This window comes from Limulus polyphemus, unplaced genomic scaffold (assembly GCF_000517525.1).
Source record: "Limulus polyphemus unplaced genomic scaffold, Limulus_polyphemus-2.1.2 Scaffold1, whole genome shotgun sequence".
Classification (NCBI taxonomy): domain Eukaryota; kingdom Metazoa; phylum Arthropoda; class Merostomata; order Xiphosura; family Limulidae; genus Limulus; species Limulus polyphemus.
The window spans coordinates 2,501,489-2,525,166 of NW_013665611.1; the positions used below are offsets into that span (position 1 = coordinate 2,501,489).

The window sequence follows — 23,678 nt, forward strand, 5'->3', positions numbered from 1 at the left end:
TTTAGAGGAATAATAACACATGAACAAACTATTCACACCCATACACTAGTTTAGAGGAATAATAACACATGAACAAACTATTCACACCCATACACTAGTTTAGAGGACTAATAACACATGAACAAACTCTTCACACCCTTACACTAGTTTAGAGGGCTAATAACACATGAACAAACTATTCACACCTTACACTAGTTTAGAGGAATAATAACACATGAACAAACTATTCACACCCATACACTAGTTTAGAGGACTAATAACACATGAACAAACTCTTCACACCCTTACACTAGTTTAGAGGAATAATAACATATGAACAAACTCTTCCCACCCTTACACTAGTTTAGAGGGCTAATAACACATGAACAAACTCTTCACACCTTACACTAGTTTAGAGGAATAATAACACATGAACAAACTTCTCACACCTTACACTAGTTTAGAGGACTAATAACACATGAACAAACTCCTCCTGCAAAATGAAAGACTCGACGATTTAGCTGGATAGAAAGGTAACGTGAGAACGAGTGCAGAAGAAAGAAAGAAACAGATCTGACGAACACATTTAAAAATTATATTTAGTTTACACTTCACATTTACCTCGCATTTCTTCCAAATCGAAACGATGAAATCTGAATAAAATTAAACAGAGCTAAAATAAATTTGAAAGGAAGACAAAAATTAAAATATGACAATGCACATACAATCAAGATACACAATAAAAGGCCAACATGAAATCCAGCAGCTCTTTTAATCCAGAAGCAAATTTATCCCTGACAGTGCCAAAACTGCTTCCACAATTCGATTTTTTTCTATTGTCCAGTCACAAAACTGGATTGTAAGAATCTAGAAGAAACTCTGATATGATAGTCGTAAAGCAGTCTTATGAAAATGTCCCCCGGTGGGCTAGCGGTAGGTCTTAGGATTTATAACGCTAAAATCCATGGTTCGATTCCTCTCGGTGAACACAGCAGATAGCCCTATGTGGCTTTGCTATAAGAAACACACACACATTTATTTAAAAAATGGTAATTCAGGACCCCTAACAATTAACGTAGTGTTGAACTGGCGTACAACCTGGACTGAATTTACCATTTTCAAAATTAAAAGTATAGAAAAATTAACAATTCGCATTCTTTCTGCAATTGACCAGTCACAAAACTGGATTGTAAGAATCCATAAGTAACTCTGATATGACAGTCGTAAAGCAATCTTGTGAAAATGAGGTAATGCAGTACACTACACAACTAACGTAGTGTTGAACTGGCGTACAACTTGGACTGAATTTATCATTTTCAAAATTATAAGTAAAGAAAAACTAACAAAAATACGAATATAAGTTAAATGATAGAGAAGAATAAGAGATAATAAATGAAAAAAAAGGCAACAAGTAATTCACCGGTTTAATACTTCTGAGTATTCTAGAAAAGTTTCTTTTATTCATATACTTATTTTGGTTTTCCTTTATAAGCGAGTGTTGAACATTTTGAGTTGGTATTAAATCAAAATCAGCTTGAGGACAAGTCTAAGATGACGTAAAAGAGACTGGGGTAAGTAAGTGTGACATATAATATCATTATAACTGTTTCAAATATTCATACTCAATTACATGGGATAACCTGAACTGGAAGTACACATCATTTTGTCCACAAAAGAAGCAAAAAATTGCCATTCACAATGAAGCCAGAAGTTTTAAAGAAAACACTATAAATTGATACATTGTTATTTTAAAATAATAATTTTGATAAAAAAATTAAATGTAAGACTTGTTTGATAAAAAATATATAAAATATCAATTCATCTTCAAAATATAAAAAACGTAATTATGACCAGAGACCACTTCATATTCATCAGCGAACCAGCAATCTTCCACTGAACTATCAAGTCATTGTTTTTATTATGTTTCTATTATAATGGTTCTACTATTCTATGCTTTAACATCCATTCTATTTCAATATCTCTGATGTGCAAGGAAAATGTTATTGCAGGTCATTTATAAAATGAACATCACCTCTGCCTCTGTGATGAAGTTTTGCTGTCGTTCTACCAAGATAGCCAATCTAGTATTTTGGCAGATTCTAATAGCAATTGACTCAGTATAGTTCACTGCTCTACTTTGAATATTTTTGCATAATTTTCGATAAGCAACATCAGATGTTTTGGTAGTGTACTGACATATCCTTAACTATAAGGTTAGTTTCAGTCACTCCTTTGTCTCTAACTATAGATTTATTGGGGATCCCACTTTCAGGCTTTGAACACTGCTCATGGACATATCTGTCCTTTAACAAGTCTTGAGCTTATTTCCATTATAAAGAATGATGTCAGTATTAACTGGCAAAAGTAATGGTTTTGGTAGAAGTACATGTTACATCCTAAGGTCAAACAAAGTTATGGCAACTCCAGTGTTCACAAAGAAACCAACCTCATATCTATATGTTCCTTAAGGCATTTGCCAAGCTTTGCCTAATCATGTAGATACTGAGACATTTTCAGACACAAGTTGACAATTACTTCCATCTCCCTAATTAGTGGTCAAATCCAACATGAAACCTACTAATTTAATGGATCTGAAACATTAGTAACTTTAGTTTGTTCTCAATCCTTCTGCAATTGTTTGACAGTCGATCCAAAGGTAACAAGATGTCCTACAACAAAATAGGAGCAATTGAAATACGTACCCCATCCTTGTTGAGACTACCATCTCAGAAGCCCCCCAGTGGCACAGCGGTATGTCTGCGGACTTACAACGCTAGAAACCGGGTTTCGATACACGTGGTGGGCAGAGCACAGATAGCCCTTGTGTAGCTTTGTGCATAATTAAAAACAAACAAACCATCTCAGAAACATTTTCTAAGGGGATTGTACAGCAGCAACATTTGTGTTCCTATTTCCCGAAAACTTTGAATCGTGTTGCCTTGGAAATAACGTCATGGCCATAACACCCATGTGGTACCACATGAGCTAATTTGGCAGGCTCTTCACGAACATATCAATGAGAATTTACTCATGATTTACATTTGCCATTCTTGTATATGTTAGCCTTTGTAAACAACCCAACGCACTGCTGTATGCAACCAAGTTTTTGTGAGGACCCCATTTTCAGAAATTGAACTCTGTTCATGGATGTCCCTGTTCTCTACGAGGCTCAAATCCTGGCACCACTCAGCATGACTGGATTCTAATCTTCTGACAAATACTTTACTGTTCAAAGTCAGCAACAGACACTGAATCTCCTACCCTTTATGGTCTTGCAGAATTATTTGTTTTACCTCATTGATCTGCAGTAACGAGATCAACAGTCCGCCGTTACTACCTCCACTGATCAGTGACTGAACTGATAAGATCACCAAAAATATCAATACTTCACGCCAAGCAATCCTAGCATTTTTACCATAAATCAACTCTTTTTCTGGATTCTGTGGTGCAATGTTTTGTAAAAACATACATCTTACCAGACAGCTCTACAATGCGAGCTCAGAGCAAATCTATGGTGGTTCAACAGCGCATTTCTCTTCATAAAGATAAAACATACATCTTACCAGACAGCTCTACATGCGAGCTCAGAGCAAATCTATGGTGGTTCAACAGCGCATTTCTCTTCATAAAGATAAAAACATACATCTTACCAGACAGCTCTACATTGCGAGCTCAGAGCAAATCTATGGTGGTTCAACAGCGCATTTCTCTTCATAAAGATAAAAACATACATCTTACCAGACAGCTCTACATTGCGAGCTCAGAGCAAATCTATGGTGGTTCAACAGCGCATTTCTCTTCATAAGGAGTTTCATGACTGAATGTTTGCGTCCAAGGATAGTATCAGTGGAGTTCGAGACTAGATGTATATTTTAAATAAGAATGTGTATCAAAGAATTGTGAAAACGATTATATTAATAAAAATATATGCTTATTCTATGCCATAAAGAGGTTTTGCTTATTATATCTGTAAATCACCCTACATTGAAAGTGAGAATCATTTATATTAAAAGTACCAAGAAAGATCTATTCCACAACTGTCTTAGATATTATTTAAATATTTGTATTGTTGAAGAGCTTTTTTAAAAGTAGTAAAATGGCAGAATTCACTCATACCTTTATTTGGTAAGGATAGACACTAGTCAGGGGTTATATATACATATGTATATAAACATACAGAAGAAAGATGTTATAGAAGAATGACAGAATCCACTCATACCTTTATTTGGTAAGGATAGACACTAGTCAGGGGTTATATATACATATGTATATAAACATACAGAAGAAAGATGTTATAGAAAAATGACAGAATCCACTCAAGATATACGAATTTATAAGTACATTTATTTATATATATATCTTCGATCTTTTTCCTCTTGATTGAACAAAATCAGATATTGATTTAAGAGTGAATTAAGTAGATAATATGTAATAACATTTGAGTTAGTATATACCGCAGAAATGTCAAAATAGGTAGTTAACAAGCTTTTTCCACACCATACAGATAACAGTTGAAAAATATATATTCTCGAACTCCAAAACCACATTATATTTTCTCTTTTCTCATTCTCCTGGTATTTAATAATAATATCGCATACTCATCTTTCATCAATTATCTAATGAAATTTAAGTACACAAATAAAAATACATACCTTGTTCGAAATGAGATGTAACTTAGGACTTCCACAAAATTGTTACGAGTTTGTATTATAGTAAACATGCAATAGTTAACATGGAGAAAGGTTAAAATTAAAATGCAATTACTAACCCTAGTTGATTGCAATAGACTCTCGCTTAGTAAGTTAAGAAGTAGGACCAGCACACAACTTTTGGTCTGTTTGGGAAAAAATAGAGAGAGGGAGAGAGAAAAGCACCAAAAACGCCTACATAAATGTTTTACGGTAATCTACACAAGTAATGATTTTTTTATTTAACTAATTGCATGCTGTGTTCGCCCTTCCAGACAGTAGCTCCAGAGAATATCACCTTGCCAGAAAATAATAATACTGAAACTAAAAATTCATAATGTCTCATTTTTAACACCTAGCATTTCCTAGAATGACGAACAATTAGTTTTGGCGTGGATACGTGTGTAAAATAAATCTCTTGAGTACAAGAATATTATATACAAAGTATGTGACAAGACTACTAGTTTTTAGCATGATTATCTGTGTTAAAACGTTAATAATAAATTGTATCGATACGATTATTTCTGTAACCATAAGTATCAAAGAATCGAAGATCCAGGGATGGTTGAAATGTGTTCCCTGTTTACCATGACATTTCTTGATATTGCACCACCACCACCCTCCTTCAATTACAAGTATCACCGATTTTATAGCATATGTACTCACTATCTATCCCCATTAATAAACTAATTCAAAATACAGATATAATCAAAATATATTCAATATTTCAATAACTGTGGGCTTACTAGCTCACCTTTATAATCTACCCGATGAATACTTTCCTAAAGTACGAGTTCGTATTGAGCAAAAAGTAAAATAGGTAATGTTATTAAAATGTTTAACTTGGTTTTTTATGTTATATACACACACACACATTTTCGTGTATTTTAAGCAATGTCTACGGAATTTAGAATATATCTCTTTATAAAATTGTAGAAAAACAAGCACTACCATTGTAAAAAACAGTAAAAAACATGTTTTATCAATTCCTTTCTTTCTGGGACTAATGCTAAAGGTGTTGGATTCCCAAACTTAGAAAAAGGTAATTGCTATCTTCCTTGATAAAGGATATCGCCTCGAAATTGGAAAACGTCACATCTGCTGTTTAGGTTTAATTCATTGTGAGCTAATACCGTAATCTTTCTACGGATGTGGTTATCACTAATCCAGATTTTAATTCTCAAGAGAACTATGATTAGTATATTATTAGTAAATGTGCAGGTTACTGCTACACAGCATTCTGCACAAAAACTCATCGAATCATGTTGTTGGTACTTTTTTGTGTCTTCGTGAGTGCTTTGGCACTCCCAGAGTCATCATATGACAACTTTAACGAAACTCACTGGAGTCCGCTAGAGGGCGGTAAATATAACTTATTAAATCTTTTAAAATCTTTTATTATAAAACCTATAGTTTAAAGTTCAACGTACATTTACATTAAGATTATAAATAAGGACATGTTATTATTTTAAAACTAAATAAAATCTTTCTAGAATGGTGTTTTGATAATGAATTCGTTTCTTTGTTAAGAAACTCCATAAGAAATGAATTTTACGATTATTTGCAGCTGAGTTAGATGCTATGAAAACATTATTCTTATATAACGTTCAGTTGTATGATTTACAGAGTTTGTTCCTAATTGTCGAACGAAAACTGAAATATCTTAACCCTTATATTTTGGGTAGACGTTTTTTACATTTTATCTTGGTTTTGCTTTACATCAGAGCTCTTTGAAGGAGATATCAAGCTGTTGCCAAGCCAATACGATGAGGTATGATATTCTTATACGTATTTAATAATATGTATATATATTTCAAAGCATAAATAGAAAAAAGTTAAATAAATGCAAAAGATAGTTTATCGTTAATGCAAATTCTGATTTGTAGAAAAATAGAAAAGTATTTGTTATTTATCGATGACCATGATGTAAATTAGTACAATCATTAATCTATCAACTGTAATACACAGTAAGCAGATGTTGCATACCATACAGTAAACAGATATTTCTCATGTTTTAATAACTTCTTTTACTAAAGGGTATAGTATTTTAAAATAATTTCTTGTCACAGAAGAAACACGTAATGACAAAACGTAAAGAATTCTCTTCTGTAGACGGCCTAGCCTTTTGAGTCTACTACCAATGTTCAAACTCGAATATTTGAAATTGTAAATAGCTGTGTAATTAGAGTTATTAACCCTTAAAACATTGTATCAGTCTTGTCTCTAAACGTAGTGCGTTATTATAAGTCCTTTTATTCATCTTGTTTTTATAAGATAGGTATTAAAATTATACTATTTCAGGCAAATAGTTCTAGAAATTACACGTCATAATTAAATTCAACATAATCATAACCAGGCTTCTGAATAATTATCTTTGTTATTGTATCCCAGCATTATTTATTCCTATATCAGGTGTGTTTATTTCTGGAAATTTGTTAGGTATTCTAGTGATATATATAATCTCTATTCAAATAATATTATAGCTAAAATACAGTTGTTTGCTGCTATGGCCATATAATGTAAGTTAATTATTGCTCAGTTACTGATAGCTCGTCATTATTTTACAGAATCGAAATGCGCTACTAAACAGAGCTAAAAGATGGACAGGAAAAACTGTTTACTACCAGATCAGTTCCACTTATTGTAAGTATAATAAAGTAAGTTACTTTCTGCGTTTGCTCAAGATGATTATTTATTACTTTTTTTTCTCACTTGTAGCTTTGCTCCCATTGGCTCAACTGTAAGCTCGAAGGCTTATAACGATAAGATTATGGGTTTTGATCCCTGAGGTAAGCACAACGTAGATAGCCCATTGCCCGTTATGCAGCTTTGCGATTAAATTAATAAGTAAATTTGTAGCTTCGACTTCGGCACAACCATTTTTCATTTTTATCTGGAAACACATGACACATAAAATCAGATTTCGACACTCATGTTGGATACAACACAGATAACCCATTGTGCAGCTTTGTGCTTAACAATAAACAAACAAATAAGTGTTTTTTTATTTGAAACTTGGTCACCTTTCTTGTTCCTTTCTACTACAGTTTCGACACCCTTTTCTTTTTATATGTAACTCCTGCTCAACCCTTGTGATTTTTGTTTGTAGATTCCAACGTTCCTTGTTCTTTTTTATTACAGTTTCGACACCCTTTTCTTTTTACATGTAACTCCTGCTCAACCCTTGTGATTTTTGTTTGTAGATTCCAACGTTCCTTGTTCTTTTTTATTTGTAGCTTCAACACAAATTTTGTTCTATTTTATTTATAGTTTGGACATACCTCTTGCTCTGCTTCTCATGCTTTTTACAATATATTCTTTTTCGTGTGGAGCTTCTTTCTAGCATCATTTGTTCTCTAGGATATTAAAAACACCATTACTTTTTAAGCTTTGGTCAAACTGTAATTCTTTTTTCTTTTGTCAAATTCGTAGAGATTATTTTATCTAATGGTTTAAGATAACACTTTTTTCTTTTATATATCTTCTAAATTACGCTATCCTTTAAAGTATCAATACAACCCTTGTTCTTTTTCTTATTGGTAATTTTTGATGTAATGTGTTATTCTTTTTCATTTGTATATTCGACAAAACCACAGTGTTTCTAATTTTGTCATTAAACGTATATTTTTCCCTTATTTTTGACAGCCCCTTTATTTCTATTATTTACAAGTTTTTGTCTTATTTTTACAACGTGCTTATTCAACAACAACAACAACATTTTCATCTGAAGCACAACACGGCTATTGACATTTTCCTTACAGCTTATGCAAAATAATTTGTATAGCGTTTCTGTTTCATCCTTCGTTTTCGACACAATGTTTTTTGTTTTGTTCGTAGTTCATGTGAATTTGTTTTTTTTTTAGTTTGTAAGAAATTACTTCCATTCTTTTTTCACCTTCACGAAGATAACATTAATTAATCTTAACTATAGAACAAAGAAATCTCACTTTCATTGGTTTATAACTTGTAAGGACTTTATCTTTATTCCTTTGTTCACTTCGACGAACATGAAATTAATTCCTCTCAACTACAAAACAAAACAAAATTCACTTCTATGTGTTTTTTCGTAGTAGATAAGCTTATTTCTATTCTTGGTTTACTTCCATGAACATGAAATTAATTCCTCTCAACTACAGAACAAATAAAATTCACTTCTATGTGTTTTTTCGTAGTATATAAGCTTATTTCTATTCTTTGTTCACTTCCATGAACATGAAATTAATTCCTCTCAACTACGGAACAAAAAAATCTCATTTCTATCTGTTTTTTTTTTTGTAGTATGTAAACTTATTTCTATTCTTTGTTCACTGCTATGAGCACAAAATTAATTCTTTTCAACTATAGGCCCCGCCAGTGACAAAGTGGTAAGTCTGTGGACTTATAACAGTAAAAACTAGGATTTCCATACCCGTGGTTGGCACAGCACAGATAACCTATTATGTTGTTTTGTGCTTAACTATAAACAAGCAATGCAACTACAGAACAAAGAGATTTCACTTTCAATTATTTGTATTTTGTAAGATAATTATTTCTATTCTTTTTTCCACTTCCAGAAACGCCCCCTGGCGGGACAGCGGTAAGTCTCTTCAGATTTACAATGCTAAAATCAGGGGTTCAATTTCCAGATAGCCCGATGTGGCTTTGCTATAAGAAAACACCACACACACTTCCACAAACATAAATTCAATTTCCTTCATTCACAGAATAAATAAATTTCACTCTCATTTTATTCATATTACATGTATGCCTTTTATACTTTGCACTTTCATACAAATTTTCCCATTTTTCAGCCTCTAGTCAACGCAATTTGATTCTACAGGCAATGGAAGAATACCACAAAAACACGTGTATCAGATTTATTCAAAGGACAAATCAACAAAATTATCTCAACATTTATCCAGATAGCGTGGGGTAAATATACTTTGATCGTTAATACTATTCCAAAGTACTCTATATGGCAAGTTATTAGATATATTTCCTAAAGAAGTTTCAGTGAAACGTCTAAATGGATTTTGGTGAAAGGATTAATTGCTAAATTTAAGTAATTAGTTCGAATAATAATAATCTTAATAACATTTGTCATTTTTAGGCTAATTATAGTATAAACTTGTGTGTTCAATAGTGTGTTTTCATTCAGCTCTCTTTTATATTTCCTAACCACAGTAGCATATTTTTAACCCTGTTTTTACAAATCGCCTTTTTTGTAAAGCTTTACAACCACAATTGTATTACACATACTGAAAAGCCAAGACAAAAAACACCCGAAGGTTAAATTTAAAGTCATTTGTTTGATATTTGACAAAAGTTTCTTTTTTGAAGAATCATTTCTCATATTTATGAAAACATGATAACATAGAAAATTCCTTGCTTTAATATGTCAGTTTTGTAATTATTTTTCAATTTTTAAATACTTTCAAAGATGATTTTATAAATAAATTAATCTATATTTCTACATTTTCTCAACCATTAAAGATACTTCTTACTAATTGTAGAGAAAGTTGTATCTCGACAGGACCTTAATAAGTTTAAACGAATACCATATGACGGTGGTGTCACGTGAATAGAGACTGGTTGTTTTTGTAATTTATTAAACGACTTTTCGTCATTGTTTTTGATGGGAAGTTTGGCTTTTAACATAGGAGGTAAAAAAGTAAGCAAATATAAATGTTGCTTTTATTTGTTTGTTTCAGAATTTTTGCGCGAATTTTCTCTACCTAGCCGTGCCTATTTTTAACTGATAGACAAGAGGAAAGACAGCTAGTCCAAAGCACTCGCCGCAAACTCTTGTGATTTGACCGTCATTCAATTTATATTTACGGCTCCAAAGCGCGGTGCGCACTTTTTTGAGCAAGTATGAATCTTCTAATTCATACTCCGAGTACATTAATCACTAGGGCATGACTGGCCCCAAATATTTCTGCTTATGATAATTACCTTCCTGAAAATTACAATAATTAATTGCAATAATGTTAATTATTTATTTAATGTATTAACCAGCTAGATTCAGTTCCCACTTACGTACTGTTAATCTTACTTTATTTGAATTATTTGCATAAGCTAATGGCAGCATTATTTCACAAAATTAATACAAAACCAAAAGCAAAGCTTTTGTCACAGACATCACAACTAACAAAATAATTGGCCAATCACAGTTTAATATATTGTCGAGTAATTTCAAGAGCTTGTTTGTAATTAAACACAAAGCTACACAATGGACTATCTGTGCTCTGCCCACCACGGGTATCGAAACCCGGATTCTAGCGTTTTAAGTCCGCAGACATACCGCTGTGCCACTGGGGGGCAAGAGTAATTTCAAAGGAAAGTGTCCACAGAAGTATATAACACAATATAAAAAAATGGAACAAAAATATTTTCCATAAACTTTCCATCAACTATATTAAAATTACTTTATTTATAGAAGTAAAATTATCATTAGCAAGAACATGGATATTGATGGCAGTGGAGAACTGTCAGTTGCAAAAAGTTATTCTCGTCTCCATTCATTCTTCTTTAATTTTAATTGTACTTTGTTATACATGTAGAATATCTAATTCACTATTCATCAAAGTTTGATGGTCATTCAAAATGACACTATATTTTCAAACTACGCCTACACCGTCAATGCAGTGGCCGTACACTTCCAATTATCCTGTCAACACTGTAGCATGACAAGGATTTCCTTGTAGACATGAGAACGATTTGCTTGTTTGTTACTCAGCTCAAAGCTAAACAGTGGGCTAGTTGTGCAGTGCCTATTGGGGGGTTTCGAAAACCGATTTTTAACGCTGTAAACCCATTGTCTTACCGCCGTTCCAACGTGGGTGCATAAGACAAAACTCTAACGGCTGAAAAATGTAATAAGTCGAAACTCTTAACATTTAGAGCTATTAAGGGGTGGGTGAATGTTAGATGCACTATATTTAATAGCTATAATGCAAAGAAATTAGTCAAGGAGTAGATCCTCTAATGACACCCCTGAACGTCCTCATTCACAAACTGAAGGCTATTAATACAGAAGGAAACCCTCTGACCCACAACGCCATTGCAATTAAGCTGAGTATATCTTTTGGAACTGCTAACGAAATGAAAAAAAAAAAGGTTTGACGTGGAGAAAGGTATATTGAGATCCACACCTCAGGAGAAAGGTATATTGACATCCACACCTCAGGAGAAAGGTATATTGACATCCACACCTCAAAATCAACGGTTGATTTGGTTTGTTTTGAAGTTCACACAAAAACTACTCAAGGGCTAGGTGCGCTAACCATCTCTAATTTAGCAGTAATAGACTAGATGGAAGGCAGCTAGTCAACACCACCCACCGCCAACTCCTGGGCTACTCTTTTACCAACGAATAGTGGGATTGACCGTCACATGATGACGCCTCTATAGCTGAAAGCATGTTCGGTGCCGGGAATTTGAACTCGCAGATTGCGAGTCTAGCGCCCTAAACACTAGGCCACGCCAGGACTTCAAAGACTGGTTTCATGAGAAAAATAGTAGAAAAATCTAGAATCACAGCAATAACTCACTATGTCGTATACCTGTCTAGCCCCCTGTACACATTTTTTGTGCCTTTGGTCTGTTTAAAAATGGTCTCGTGAAACTAACCGAACCACATGAAAATATCACAACAAAAAACCCTCCATGTCTGCGTATTTACAACGCTAGAAACCGGGTTTCGATAGCCGTCGTGAGAAGAGCACAGAAAGCTCATTATGTTACTTTGTGCTTACCTACACACAAACAAACAAACATCACAAAAATTATATTTCATATTTAATTCGTAAGACTAAGAGATGTATTTTGCATGTTTTGTTTTTTCTAGTTGTTGGTCATATTTTGGAATGATAGGCGGCGGTCAAAAACTTTCACTTCAAATTCCAGGGTGCATGTATAAAGGACTCATCATGCACGAGCTAATGCATGCTCTGGGTTTTACGCACGAACAGTCGCGAGCTGATCGGGACAATTACGTCACAATTAATTGGGATAACATTTCAGAAAGTAAGTCTGCTTTGTTATTAATAATTATCAATTTTACAAATATTAAGATAAAATTAATTGAAAGAAATTATTTAATATGTGAAACGCAAGCTGTAAAAATGCACGTTATATAGATTCGGTTAGAATTTATTATTTAAACCACATGAAGCTTTGTACTGAAGAAGCTGTAAAGCGAAACATTGAGTGTCCAATTAAAATAAAACAATTTTATAAGGTCGTTTATTTCTAGTATTAAAATAATCACTTATCATGTTAAGGAAAATGTGCTTAATTTAAAACACAGAACTTGTATGAAGAATTTTCTGATTCCTTTATGTACAGGAGGAAGTAATGGTAATTATGAATCTCACAATACAATTAAAGAAACCGGATCTGTATCACTCTGTTTGGTTACTTTACCTTATAGGAAGGATTCTTGAAACCTTTCATTCATTCCTAGCTAAAATGTTATGTTTAAATCTAAGTTGTTTGCTTTGCTGTTGGTACAAAAGTTAAAAGAAGTGTTAAACGATCTGAGAAAAATTAACTCTAACTGCGTATCACCAAACACTACTCTGAAGATAGGATATATTTTACCTAATATTGAGCTTCTTAAGCTTTCAAACTATTCGTTAACTACACTACATTTCCGTCCAAGAACATACAAACTTAACACTTCCGAGAGTGCTTGTGCATATTATCTCCATTTTATCACTCACATCTTGGAGTTTATTAGTAGAATTTTATAGCATATAGTTGTCGCAGTCTTCCATCATTTATAACAGATACTCAACAGTATGCAGATATACATCATAACAATGCTTTAGTTGCTCTGAAGTTTCAACCAGTATATAATATTTGATCCAACAATTAAAAGAGGGTTTTACGTGTCTGATACTGACCTTATCTTAGTTTCACCAGAACTTTATAGTCGTTATACTGACATTCCAGTAACTAAGTTCTTTGAACGTAGTTAACAAAGTCATTAAGTTTTTCATTAGTGATCATGATGTTGTCAACCAACTTCAAAATTTTCATTCTAATCTCTCCTATTCTGGACATTACTATATCAACCGACACAATAAAATCACCAATTTACTCTTAGACAAACCTATTCGCTGTGACAAACCATCTTCTGTGGAGTTCTTTACATTCGATAGTGTTTGATGATACAGAGTAAGAGTTACTCGTTGCCAGGAATGACAGTTACAAAGATTATGTACCAAAGACGAAAGTTTAATTTAATTGAAGAATGGACGCCTTTCAACTCGCAAGAGAGTTCAAACAAGAACAATTATTGTTTAACTCATGAACACCTCGCATTTCAAACTGACATGATTATCACAAGAAGTACAAATTGTGTCTGGTGGTTTCTGAACTCAAACATACTTTACTAAGTCTCTCTCCTGGCTCTCCTGCTGAAAATAACAACTTGAAAAGTATTCCTTATAACTGGTTTAGAGCATATCTTTATACAAGTATATTCAGGTTTTTTTACTAAATTTTCACGCAAAGGTCGCAAACATCATCACACTCCTTATATTATTTTACGTTCAAATATTTTTGCTTTCTTCAGCACGCAATCTTCTATTCCTCCATCAATCTGGTTGTCCAGATTGTGGCATTTTAGAGCACTTGAGTGGTATCTCTTATTGGTTTTCCACCAGCAAGGAAGTTGCTTCTCTCCTTTTTCGTAATATCGTATCCTACTACTCTCTTTTCAACTTCCGATGGAGATAAACTGACCAAACTCTAAATATTGACAACATTTAATTTTTTGTACAACTATTTTCCCATATTTTTCAAGTATCGAATACTGGTTACAATTGTTTATTATTTGTGTACATTTTCTGTTAAAACTAAGAATACTCACCAACTTTGATTGATAACTAAATGTCATTACCTAGAAGCATAAACCGTTATCCTGTAACGTTTCATTATTTGGAAACATTCATCCTTTCGTTTATAATTTATTGAAATCTGTTACTAAAAAAACTAATAATTTCTGGTCCGTGTAATCAGTACTGTTTAGAGGATTGTAAGAATACTTCCCAGAACACATTTTAAAAAATCTCGAAATTTGAAAAGAATTCATACAACCACCCAAGTTTTCTTATTAGATTTGTTGATGATGCTAAATTGGATTATGCTATTATAACATGAGGCATACATGCTTTAGCACCAAACAGTAGTAAGCAAGAATAGTGTTATTTCGACATTTAGGTGACTTACGATTCATAATTGGTTTATTTCTGATTGATGTGAGATTGCGAGTACATTATGAAATAATGTTCATCCATTTTGTAATAAAATATTTTTTTTATGTAAAACGCACAAGAGAATTACAAACATTATTTCTGTTCCCTTGCATTGTTGGTAAACGTTGTATACGCGCTGATAAGTACCGCTCTCACAAATTGTATAATATGTTCATGTCACGTTGTCCATTTTACAGATCAAAAATACAACTTCAACAAGTTTACTCTAAGCTACATCGACCACTTAGGAGAGAGCTATGATTATCGTTCCATTATGCATTATCATGCTTGGAGTTTTGCCTTGAATCGTAATTATCCGACTCTGACCCCAAAATTGTCTGGTTTTACTCTGAATGACCTAGGAGCAGGCCAGCGAAATAACCAGTTCACTGCCACGGACGTCAGAAAGATTAAAAACTACTACCAGTGCTGATGTGTGAATAATAGCTGCCAAAGTTTTCAGTGCATTTGAGATTGACTACATTAGTTTCAAAATGACCCAATAAATATCAATAAATTATAAAATAAAACTAGTTCTGGAAAAAAGTTTTAAAAAGTCCTAAAAATCTCACTACTCCAAACCATGGTATTAATGTTTTAAAATTTCTGTACTCCAAAGAATGGTATTATTGTTTTAAAGTCTCTCTACTCCAAAGAATGGTTTTTTTATTTTAAAATCTCTGTATTGAAAAGCACAGTCTTATTGACCAGACTTATTTCACTATAATATATTTAATGAGAAAAAATGGTTTCAGATACTTAAAACATTTAAAACTTTAACGAATTCAGTTCTGGAAAAAAAAATAAAGTCCTAAAAATCTCACTACTCCAAACCATGGTCTTATTGTTTCAAAGTCTTTTTACTCCAAAGAATGGTCTTATTGTTTTAAAATTTCTGTACTCCAAAGAATGTTCTTATTGTTTTAAAATCTCTCAACTACAAAGAAGGGTCTTTTTATTTTAAAATCTTTCTACTCCAAAGATGGTCTTTTTATTTTAATACCTCTGTATTGAAAAGCATGGTCTTATTGTTTTAAAAGACCAGTATTCTATTATAAAGTGTCTAATGAGTTAAAACTTTAACGAATTCGGTTTTTGTATAACAAATCCTGCTGAGCATTAGATAGTATACACATAAATAAAATAATTTAAACTGAAAAATCCTCCATTCATCACAGTAAGAAACATAACTATATTATCTCAGGAACTGTCTCAAATCCAGCATGGATAAACATTATATCTTTAAAAAAATAATTTTGACATCTGGACACAAGCTATTATTTATTTGTATTGCTAAGGAGCTAAAGGTAAAAAAAACAAGAAGAAGAAGAATACAAAACTGGCACAGTTTAAATAACTTCACAAGAAAATATTCTTTATTAATCAAAATTAAAATAATAATAATATTCTTTGATTATTTTTAATTGACCTATAATATTAGGCCATTAAAGAAAGATATTACTAAAATTCCTATCGGTCTTATTGGGATTTAATGATTAAAAGATCACGTGTTATATACCCTAAAGCTTCATGTCTCGTGCTCAATAACGACTGGAATAAAAACAGATGCTTTTGCTAAAGCATAGTATGTTGTAATCTATTCAACCTGATCATTTCAACAATTGAGCTTCGTTGACAGTGGTGCATCGAACTTGATGATTTCAACAATTGAGCTTCGTTAAGAGTGGTGCACAATTAAGGATGAAGTTTGGAACTGGGAATGCGTTTTTCGTTTATTTCCAACATTCTGATTTGGTAACTGCAGTGGTATGATGGGATAGTTTAGTAGATGATTTATTTGCTTCCTAGACTAAGAAAGAAAAGAAAAACAGCCTTTTAAAACGCTCAAAGACTTTATTTCCAAACCCCTCCCTTTTCGATTTAGTGAAATTAGTTTTTGTACAATAACTTATATATATATATATATAGCAATACTTTTGTAGCAACTAGTGATATCATTTCGCGAAATTCTTGAGGGGATGGTAAAACCACTTAAGGAGGCTTATTATAAATTTCCATTGTCTATTTTACATGAACAAATTACAGTTATTTAAACCTGATTCCTGAGATTAGCCATTCTGCTGCACATTAGTTGGTAAGTATGATATACATGAAAATATCTGAAGAGACTACGTTTCTGCATAATGGTGATATAATTAATTATTTTGAGAGAGAAAAATAATGATTTATGTCAGGGTTTTATGTATATGAGTAGGATTGGATTTTTTTACAGTAGGTGTCTGTGACTTATTGGCGATAAATTCGAACAATAAACAGACAGCACCCAATCCACTTGCTTTAAAATAATATATATTCAAAACAAGTCAAACGTATTTACAAAAATTCTTTACACTATGGAATATAACAGTTGTATATAAAATTCTAAATAATTCTCTATTCTTGTCAAAAGTCCACTTAGGCTGATTCAATTACTTTAGAATCCAATTGACAAGATGAACTATTTTTCTCTACTCTTATCACAATAGTATCAGTGAATAATTCACTTACGCTACTCTGTGGGCTACCACAGTTGTATCCTGAACTTCCAATAATTGTCTCCTTTTCTTCAAAGTCCACACATATGTTGTATTTGTGAAACGTACAATTGTCTTGTTTTCCCCAATTGTGTAATTGTAGAGTTTTACCAAGTACCGACGGTTTTAAGTATCAATTATATATTACTTAAAATGGTACTTGTTATATTGTCACTTAGATATAGTTTGTACTAAATATGACAAATTAAGTCTGTGGGTTGTATATGAACCTTACAGCAAGAGCATTATCCGTGCCATGTCTGATGAAACAAGCTCGTGGGTTGTTTTTAAATGTTATCTGTGTTAGTTATGACGAAAATATAGCAAAATACATTATTATTTGAAGATTTCTAATATTTCACTCTATCTTCAAGAAATGTTAAAGTCTACAGGAAAAACAAGATTAAATAAATATCTTTACCTCAGTATTGTGAGAACATCTTAAAACATAATGAGCGTAAACATTTAAAAATATTCCATTGAAATTGTATTAAATATAATACAAGGACCAAGAGGCATAACTGTTCCGATTTTAAAACAAGTTGAATTTGCTCGTTATTATGGAAGCTTCTATTTAATTTCCTTTATTATAATATCCATGCCTAAGCGACTTCTAATTAAAAGTTTACAATTACATAAACTCCAGGAACATTAGTTTCATTCTGTTTTTCGACTGAAGGATAGAAGGGTGGTACTTATCTTCACGTATTTATCAACACAAAATTCTACGCTTTTAATTACCAGCTAAGTGTTATTTCTCTAACATCTGGTGTTGATTTGAAAAAACAAACTGCTGTTCGAAGAAATAAAAATATCTTGAAAAATCGCGTGGTCAACTGCACAGAGCATAAACCATAACTGACGTATTGTAAAAATTCCGAGACATTTGCTTAACTTAACACAAACCACATGCATACGTTTAATGAAACGCTGATGATCCACATGTATTAACATGAAAACGTTTTGCTCTGTGAGCTTCTATTACTTAAAAAAAATGTGGAGATTTTTGTGTATGGGGGCAGGGCTATTAAATACATAAATTATAAGGATTAAACTTTAAGAAACAATGTTTCTAATACTCTACAGCCGCATTTTAAAAAAACTATTATTTGTAATAACGATAAACAGCTATAACTGTTATTCCTATTCGTGATTTTTAAGGCTTATTATTTATAAGCAACTGCTTCTGTTGGTCATGCGCAAGAGATTACATTGTTCGTTTTCTATCTCACTGGTACGTAAAGACGGTGCCAAAACTCATAACCATCGGCGGGATAGTGGTAAGTTGACTGACTCACAACGCTAAAATCCAAGGTTCGACTCCCTTTGGTGGGCACGGCAGATAGGCCAATGTAGCTTTGCTCTAAAACAACCACTTAACCAACCAGAACTCATGTTGTCGCAAAAGTTAAATAAAGAAAACATAACATTGTGGTCTTGATCACTTTGTAGGAATGAAACTTTTTGCTGATGCACATGTTTTCATAATTATTTTAATGACAACAAATTCAAAAATATGGGAATAATCACATTTTTTTTTTTGTAAATTTATGAAGTTGTTATACGTCGTATTGAATATCCTTAGCCCCCTATGTTATAACCTTGGATGTATAGTATCAGCACGCTAGCCACAAGGCCCCGTTGTTCTTTGTTATCTAAGTAAAGCACGAACTATTATGTTTCCCAAAAATTTAAAAAAAAAGGGAAATTCATCTCTGGCACCGTTTCCTTTCATAGTTCTCACTTCCTTTCAGAGATTACTATTTTCATCCAGAGTCACTCTCAATCTTAATCATCATCTTTATATCAAACTAAGATAGATAATTTAGAATTTAGAATTGTGGGTACAGACTTTATTGGAGTATGAATATGTGGCTGCTTACTCTATAACAAATACGTTTTATTTCTCAATAACAGTAATACTAATCGCACTCACAGTGTCTTATTCCGTTCCTCTTATCTCCTACAGAATATCCAGCAAAAAATAAAAGAAAGAAAAAACGGATTTTAGTCAATTCTTTCACTTAAAAGGAAAGTTTCTAATTGTACATCCTTTTCAGCATAGTTTTTACTGGGGGGACATACTACACACCTGACACTCATAGTTTTCTACTGTAAGAACTTACCATGTTAAGACTCTTGACATCCCCGTTATCACTATCGACACTGTTCGTGTTTAATTGGCTTACGGACTACCAAGGATAAAGAAGGAATTATTCTTAAATATTCCTGTATTTTGTTTGTTTTGTAGTTATGCACAAAGCTACACAATGGGCTATCTGTGCTCTGCCCACCATGAGTATCGAAACCCGGTTTCTAGCGTTGTAAGTCCGCAGACATACCGCTGTGCCACTGGGGGGGGCTCCTGCATTTTTTGCTCCATTTCTTAACCAAGTATGTTTCTTTTTCTTTTCTTTTTTGGTTGGTTTAAATATTTTAAGAACTTTAAAGAGCGTTGTTGTTTATTACTAATTCATAAGTTAGCTGTCCCTAAGGCCAACTTTCCTCAATATCATATTATTGTTGTTGCTTATAATTGCAACATTGTGAAATATCGTATTTTATTAATATTAGTTTAAATGTAGTTAATCCTGAGGTCAACATTCAGGAACATCATACTAGCTGAGGGTATCCGTTAAAGAAACAAAAACTGTATAAAGGACAGTGTTAGATAATGTTCACTTTCCTTCTTTCTTTTTTTAATAACTCCCTAATGACCTCATTAAATGCTGATTACATACTCTGCTTTGTGGAAGTAAATATTTGACTCACTTAATTGATTAAGTAGTTGTGTCTTTAAATTCAAAGCCAGAAGTCTATAAAAAAGTAAAAATGGCCCCTTATTAGGCTAAAATCCTAAAATAGAATAGTCTATATACACCATCGGACAGTTTCCAGTTGCTGTACAAAAAAAATAACGGTAATCGAGCCAGCCAACTCTGGGTGATGTGAGTCAAAAGTGTATATAAAAAAAGCGGAAATATGACCTATTTCAGGGGCTTTTTATCCCGCTTCTCGGACAAAAATCCTAAAATAAGATAGCCTATGTATAGTTTCCACTTACCGTAACAAAAACTGGAAAAAAATCAACGTTATTAATATTAGTTTAAAGGTAGTTCTCCTTATAGTCAACATTGTGAAATATTTCAACAAACAAAATATTCTAGAATACCATATTTCACTTATGCCTAATCAAATTTAACTGTTTTAAATGTTACTTAAATCTAGATAAATATACATTCTCACAATACAGGTTTGTTCTACGACTTATACAGCTGATAATTTTATAGAACATTATGGTACATTATGCACAATTGTAATGGTAATAACCTAACCTTTTTGTTTAATTCTATAATGTATTTTATTTTTCATTGAAGTTTTTCCATAATCTTAGAATACGATCCTATTTTAATTGTAGCAATTTGGGCCAATCACAAGACTCAAACGACTCCCTTATTCTTTGCCCCCCAATGGCACAGCGGTATGTCTGCGGACTGACATCGCTAGAAACCGGGTTTCGATACCCGTGGTGGGCAGAGCACAGATAGCCCACTGTGTAGCTTTGTACATGAATTCAAATAAACAAACAAAAACCCATATTCCTTATAAAATAAATAAAAATAGTTGCATTTTCAATTAAACTAAAAGATCTCAGAGGCTTCTGTCCCTTCATCCATCCTTTTCATGTCCCAGAATATGGGGTTTAGATTCTTGTAACGCGCAGTTTATGCAAAGTAAACCATGTTAAATCCAAAGCTTTAAATTTTCATACACACATTAAAATGTTATGTGAGTTATCGTATACCAGCAATGCTGCTATATAAATGTCAGTCTCTAAAAGGTTAGGCAAATGCGAAGCTACGTGTAGCTTTATTAGGAGGATGTCCCTAAAGGGTTTAAAATACCAACCAAATACTTTTTGTAGTAGAGACATGCTGTCCATAGGTTTAACAATTAATTACGTTTGTGCTCTGCAGATAACTGTACTCCTTATATATATCTTAAAACTTTGTACAGACATAAGGCCTAGGTTTGGGAAGTGTTTATGCATGCTTCCACAAAAAAAAGTTGTATACCAAGAAATGTAACACAGCAATAATTAAAATCAAGGGAAAACAAAAAGTCGCTATTGGTGCTTCCACGTAGATACAGATTATGCGTTTTATAAGACTTGGACTTTGTATTCGATGAAAATAAACTGCTATTATATCAAATAGCAAATAACTAGTACAGTCGCCTCCCAGTGGCACAGCGGGCTTCGATACCCGTAGTGGGTACAGCACAGATAGCCCAATGTGTAGCTTTGCTCTTGACTACAAACGAATGAACAAACTGGTACAGGATTTAAAAGCTAGAAAATCGAATAAACATATTATGTGGGTAATTCTTAAATTGATCTAGTATTAAGATAATTAAAATCTAAGAGTAATAAAATATATTGGTATCGAAACCCGGTTTCTAGCGTTGTAAGTCCGCAGACATACCACTGTGTCACTGGGGCCTCTATGTTTGGAAAGGCTAAAAAAATACTGGAATTGAGGAGAATAAATAACTTGTTTAAAACCAAATCTCTCTGTAGCAGAAAAATAACAAGTTTCAGACAACTGAAAATAAGTGACAAGAAAGTGAGATGAAAACTTTTAATTACAAAAAGGAGTACGTAGATCTTGCGTTACCTTTTTTTTTAAAGAAGTAAACTTAAGAAATTTTAAAAGAAAATAAGTTTTGCCACGTGCGAAAGTATTTGATGCGTCTGGAGTTATTTTTGTTTGTTGTTAAGCTCAGAGCTACACATTAGGCTATCTGTACGGTACCCACTAGGAGGCGCCTGGGGTTATGTGTTCGAGAACATTAAAGAAATAAGTATGATAATTAAAGGAAAGTACGCACATTGATCAAGTTCTTAACGCTGTGTTCCAATGTTTTCAGTTTATGTCTAGTTATTCAATAATCAGAAATTCATCAGAATTATTACAATATCGTTTTTATAAGTTGATCTAACCCAATATCATGGAAGAGAGGTTTTCTATATTTTTAATCTCTTAGTTATAGTATATTGTACAATTTCTCATATTTATATAAAATGGACGACTAAATATGATTATTTCAAAGAGCAGCTAGATGTGTGTAATTATTCTTATCACTCGTGATTGTTGGCCTTAATTTATATTTTCTGATATGAAAGTTAGAATCAAGCGTTAAGTGTATTAGCGTCTTCTGCCCTGCCATCTGTTGGACAATGAACTAAACTAAAGTATTTCTTATTATAAGAACCCTAACAACAACAAGAAAAACAGATGACTAACCTTTTCTGAACAAGTGTAATTCTAGAATTAATCTTAAAATCTTACATGATTATTATACAAGTCAAATATATGATATTTTATTAGAAATAAAAATAGTTTATCTTCCTGGAAATATGTTTTTCATAGAATTTGTACAATGTAGAAAAACGCGTCATGTGATCACATTCATGTGCTCGTTAATGAGTTCAAAGAAACAGTTCTAAGATGTAACAAGTACAAGAAAACGAACATAACAGCCTAAAATTTATTCTTATTGGTCTTATAGCGCATGCTTTAATATGTTTTAATGTGCTCTCAACAAGGTCTTATTTTTTACAGTACGAACTGCTCAGCTAAAAACAACGAATCAGCACGAAAAATTCGTAGATGTTCTACATTTCAGTCCTAACATGAAAATGTCTACATAATTAGCTTGAAATTATGTAGAGCGTGCTAACTTAATAGAAGAATTCAAAAATGCTACAAAATATATTTTGCAAACTTCACAGATTTAACATACTTAAGTATTCTTATTATTAAATATACATTTAGCAAATGTATTTTCAAACCTCACTATTAAATATACTCTTAATTATATCTTTATAGAAATCTAGATGTGTAAATACCGTGTAAGAAAAATATAAAGTCGTGTTCCTCAAACTGTAAATAAATTGCTATGCGAAAAAACAACTATGGTTGTGCTTGTATAATTTTAATACCTTAATAGGTGAGTTTAGATAAACATAAATTGTTGATGTCTACGTATTGTAAGCAGTGACAAGAATTTCTTATAAATAAATAAATGTATTTATAAGAAATTCTTGTCACTGCTTACAATACGTAGACATCAACAATATAAATATATTTATAAGAAATTCTTGCCACTACTTACAATACGTAGACATCAACAATATAAATGTATTTATAAGAAATTCTTGTCACTGCTTA

The 23,678-nt window shown here is 32.5% G+C and overlaps 1 protein-coding gene across 1 annotated transcript; it reads left to right on the forward strand.

Annotated features, from left to right (window-relative positions):
- Nucleotides 1-5,904: 5,904 nt before the first annotated feature.
- Nucleotides 5,905-15,624, forward strand: LOC106460441 (astacin-like). The gene is made up of 6 exons (XM_022389985.1): nucleotides 5,905-6,029; nucleotides 6,392-6,438; nucleotides 7,235-7,310; nucleotides 9,458-9,578; nucleotides 12,496-12,674; nucleotides 15,109-15,624. Exons 1-6 carry the CDS (start codon nucleotides 5,930-5,932, stop codon nucleotides 15,342-15,344), a joined length of 759 nt encoding a protein of 252 aa, XP_022245693.1. The 5' UTR covers nucleotides 5,905-5,929; the 3' UTR covers nucleotides 15,345-15,624.
- The last annotated feature ends 8,054 nt before the right edge of the window (nucleotides 15,625-23,678 follow it).

Bases quoted from the DNA above. Each gene is read 5' to 3' on its own strand.
- LOC106460441 (XM_022389985.1), top strand. From the start codon at position 5,930: ATGTTGTTGGTACTTTTTTGTGTCTTCGTGAGTGCTTTGGCACTCCCA. The intron at 6,030-6,391 runs GTAAATATAACT...GCTTTACATCAG, and splicing joins CTGGAGTCCGCTAGAGGGCG to AGCTCTTTGAAGGAGATATC. The intron at 9,579-12,495 runs GTAAATATACTT...TGTTTTTTCTAG, and splicing joins ATTTATCCAGATAGCGTGGG to TTGTTGGTCATATTTTGGAA.